Raw genomic sequence first — 5,000 nt, 5'->3', positions numbered from 1 at the left:
ATAGACAAACAGACAGACAAACAAACTAACAAAAAGACAGTCAAACAGACCAACCAACAAACAGACAAACAGACAGACAAAACTGACAAACAAACAGACGCTCATAGAGACAGACAACAAAGAGACAACCAGACAGATAAACAAACATACAAACAGACAAACAAACGGACAAACAACCAAACAGACATACAAACTAACATACAACCAGACAGACACACAGATAAACAAACAAACAAGCAAACAGCCAGACAGCCAGACAAACAACCAGACAGACAAATAAACAAACAAACATACAACCAGACAGACAAACAGACTACAACCTGACAACAAACACACAACCAATCAGACCAAACCATCACTCCACATACTTGAGTATCGGACTCAACGTGTCCTTCAAATTTCCAAAATTCGCCCTTCCCAACAAATCTCTCAAACACGTCTCCGCCAGACCAGATGGCTGTGAGTCGTCCAACACTTCCGATTGCAACTTCTCAACACTCGACGTGTCCCTGGCAAGACAAATGACACACAATGAAAAATACTCAAGCAACATGATGGCATCCTCACCGCTGGGACAAGTCGACTCCATCGAACATGTTGAATACTAAGGCTGGTGCAATCTTATCCATGTGAATTGGCTGCCAGATATTTACCTGACAGATAGAAGTTGGATTGGCAGGTACTTGATTTGGTACAGATCAGCATGGTATTATAGATTGAGTAGAGATACAAAATGTGTTTGTGAGCAAATGTATACAGACAAACAGAGACAATAAACAAAAGTACACTACCAGACAGAGAGATAGACAGACAACAGGCAGATAGACAAACAAACCGACAAACAACAAACAAAAATACAGACAGACAGACAGACAGACAAGAAGACAGACAGACAGGAAGACAGACAGACAGACAAATGAGCAGACAGACAGACAGACAGACAGACAGACAGACAAAAAACAAACAAACAGAAAAACGGACAGACAACAGACAGGCAGCCAGGCAGCCAGCCGGTCAGACATACATGCATACATACAATGATACATAAAGCCAGACAAACAAACAAACAAACAGACACTTTTTTAACGTTAGACATGTCTCTTACATCAGTTAAACAAATGGGGACACACACACACACACACACACACACACACACACACACACACACACACACACACACACACACACACACACACACACACACACACACACAGAAATATGCAAGCAAGAAAAACTACCAACCAACCTGCAAGTCATCGCTCACAGTCTTCTTTACTACTCCATGCAATCCTCTCAGTCCTGCCATCCTCAGTCTAGAGTAATACACGTCACTCATTCAACCAACAATCTGACCAATTATCTCCTTTGAGCAGCTATCAGTTAGACTTTGGACATATATAGAAAATACTATAACTTAATAAATTAATGTGTGCGTGCGTGCGTGTGCGGTGGTGTGTGTGCATGTGTGTGTGTGTGTGTGTGTGTGTGTGTGTGTGTGTGTGTGTGTGTGTGTGTGTGTGTGTGTGTGTGTGTGTGTGTGTGTGTGTGTGTGTGTGTGTGTGTGTGTGTGTGTGTGTGTGTGTGTGTGTGTTGTGGTGTGTGCATGTGTGTGTGTGTGTGTGTGTGTGTGTGTGTGTGTGTGTGTGTGTGTGTGTGTGTGTGTGTGTGTGTGTGTGTGTGTGTGTGTGTGTGTGTGGTGTGTGCATGTGTGTGTGTGTGTGTGTGTGCATGCATAAAAATTTAAAAATTAAAAAATTATCTCACTTTGTTCTCATTTCTACGTTGCTGTTGTTATTGTAGCACATCTCACTAAATCTCGACACAAAGAAGTCGTAACGTCGATGATATGACGGAGTCGTCTCCTCAATGTCTGAGAACTGGACAAACTAAAGAAAAAGGTTACGTAAGCAACAAAGTCTACAAACTATATCACACATTAACCCATCATACATACACACTATCATGTCATTATTGTGTGTAATATAAAAGAGTATGATACACTGTTTATATTTTATTTTATATATATATTTTTGCTTACTACAATTTTGAGTATATCTTTTCTAGCTAAGTACCCGTTGCAAATTAATTAACACAAATGCCTACGTATACCTACTAGTAGACTTCAGGAATCATAAAATTCGGTTATTTGGTGGATACAACACAAACTCTCAAATGTGGATGAATGCGAGTACATCCCTGCCGTTCCCTGCGTATGTCACTCTAGATCTGAAGCAGTAGCTATGCGTAGAGCTGAGCATTTGTGACGCCAAAACAAATGTATGACGTCACAATAGGTGATGCAACAATGAGTAGCCATAGGATGACATCAAAAACTACACAGACGAATGCCAGCAACGCATAAGTATAGAACACAGTCTACCGAAAACGTCACCAGTTGCTATTCCAAAGTGAGAAAAGGCCGCATGCTAAAAGATAAGCGAAGAAGTGCAGCAGTTTGCGAGAACATAGGGAACAAACTTTTTGTGACGTCAAGATTTAAGAAAACGCCAGCGCAAAGCAAAGTACAGGGCACAGGCTACTGCAAAGAGCACCAGTTGCTTTTCGAAAGTAGAGAAGGTCATGTGCTAAGGAGGATCAGAATGGAACAGCAGTTTGCGAGCATATACAAAACAAAAATTCAAATTGGCTGCACCCATAGACCACTTACATTTATACATACATACATACATACATACACACACACATAATTTTTTTATATTTAAAATTTTTTTATTTTTATACACATACACGTGTGTGAAACATCAACATATATACTAAGTGAGCAAGTCCCAATGTCAAATATATATTTACGTATTTGTGTTTTATTTAGTTTATTCTACACTGTACATGTGTTTCATTCTAATATATTTCAGTTATCTATAACGTATTTATTCATTTGTTTTCGTTTGTTTATTCACCACACAAACTAAAGACAGACACTTAGACAAATACAACAAACAAACAGATATACGTATAACAAACAGACATACAAACAGACGTACAAACAGACATAGAAATAGACATAGAAATAGACATAGAAATAGACATAGAAATAGACATACAAATAGACATACAAACAGACATACAAATAGACATACAAACAGACATACAAATAGACATACAAACAGACATACAAACAGACATACAAACAGACATACATACAGACATACAAATAGACATAGAAATAGACATAGAAATAGACATACAAACAGACATACAAACAGACATACAAATAGACATACAAACAGACATACAAATAGACATACAAATAGACATACAAATAGACATACAAACAGACATACATACATACATACAAATAGACATACAAATAGACATACAAATAGACATACAAACAGACATACAAATAGACATACAAACAGACATACAAACAGACATACAAATAGATATACAAATAGACATACAAATAGACATACAAACAAACATACAAACAAACAAACAAACAATAAACATACAAAAAACCCAGAAAACAAACAGACAGATAGACGAACCAACAGATAAACAAACAGACATACAAATAGACAGACAAATAGACAGAAGACAGACAAACAGACAGACAGACAGACAGAGAAACAGAGAGACAAACACATAGACAAACAAGTAGACACAGACAAACAAAAAGAAAAACAAACAAACAGATAAACATAGACAAACAAACAAACAAACAAATAGACAGACAAACAAACAAACAAATAGACAGACAAACAAACAGACATACATAGACAATTTAAACAAACAGACAAACAAACAAACAGACAGACAAACAAACAGACATACATAGACAATTTAAACAAACAGACAAACAAACAGACATACAAACAAACAAACAAACAGACAGACAAACATACAGACAAACAAACAACTAAGTCACAAAGTAGCCACATATCTTAGAGTCAACCATCACAACTACATACTAATTAATTAATCTACTCATAATTAACTTAAACTTTCGTACAGACTGTACTGCTCTCATTTGTAGATCTGAATTATCAGCCTCCAACAGCAGCAGAACAATACGCAAAAAACTCTCAACGTAAAGATTAAGAGTCGTATCTCGACACGTGATCAGCAGCTCATCGAGAGCCTCCAAAGCTATATACACATACCTACAACAAAAAACATGAATTAGTCTCAATTTATTAGATTGTCCTATTGTACATATTTGATCAATAGATTCAATGTTACAGACATGTATGCAACCAGATCTCCATACAGTAGTTGGTGTCATTGCACTACTCATCCAACATAATCCTCATCTCTCTCACTCATATCTCTGTCTAAACAAATCCTTTCTGACTCACTGTGCAAGGTACATTTCAAACTGTCTGTCTGTCTGTCTGTCTGTCTGTCTGTCTGTCTGTCTGTCTATGAGTTTGTCTGTGTGTCAGTTTGTCTGTCTGGCTATCAGTCTATCTGTCAGTCTGCCTGTCTGTCTGTCCATTATCTATCACTCAGTCTATCTGTCAGTCTGTCTGTCTATCAGTCTGTCCAACTGTCCGTCTATCAGTCTGTTTGTCTGTCCATCAGTCAGTCTGTCTGTCAGTCAGTTTGCCTGTCTATCTGTCTGTCCATCAGTCTGTCTGTCTGTCTATCAGTCTGTCAGTTTGTCTGTCTGTCCATCTGTCTATCAGTCTGTCTGTGTGTCAGTTTGTCTGTCTGTCTATCAGTCTATCTGTCTGTCTGTCTATCAGTCTATCTGTCAGTCTGTCTGTTTGTCTGTCCATCTATCTATCACTCAGTCTATCTGTCTATCAGTCAGTCAGTCAGTCTGTCTGTCAGTCAGTTTGTCTGTCTGTCTGTCTGTCTATCAATCTGTCTGTCTTTCTATCAGCCTGTCTGTCCATCTGTTTACTTATCAGTCTGTCTGTCTATCTTTCTATCAGCCTGTCTGTCCATCAGTCAGTCTGTCTGTTTGTCTATCTGTCTATCTGTCAGTCTTAGTCTACCCGTTTGTTGTGTGTGTGTATGTGTGTGTGTGTGTG

The 5,000-nt window shown here is 38.1% G+C and overlaps 1 protein-coding gene across 1 annotated transcript in view; it reads right to left on the bottom strand.

The window, feature by feature from the left end:
- LOC134183299 (protein EFR3 homolog B-like) overlaps positions 1-5,000 on the bottom strand; it is a 20,646-nt gene that overhangs the window by 14,690 nt on the left and 956 nt on the right. The window contains exons 2-6 of the mRNA XM_062650794.1: positions 3,974-4,124; positions 1,765-1,886; positions 1,247-1,313; positions 568-653; positions 369-509 (exon numbers count right to left, since the gene is read on the bottom strand). Coding sequence (XP_062506778.1) covers positions 369-509; positions 568-653; positions 1,247-1,313; positions 1,765-1,886; positions 3,974-4,124 — 567 coding nt within the window. The remainder of the gene's footprint in view (positions 1-368; positions 510-567; positions 654-1,246; positions 1,314-1,764; positions 1,887-3,973; positions 4,125-5,000) is intronic.

The sequence above is a fragment of the Corticium candelabrum genome, chromosome 8 (assembly GCF_963422355.1).
Source record: "Corticium candelabrum chromosome 8, ooCorCand1.1, whole genome shotgun sequence".
Lineage (NCBI taxonomy): Eukaryota > Metazoa > Porifera > Homoscleromorpha > Homosclerophorida > Plakinidae > Corticium > Corticium candelabrum.
The sequence above is the reverse complement of the archived record's forward strand: the minus strand, read 5'-3'. Positions and strand labels throughout refer to the sequence as shown.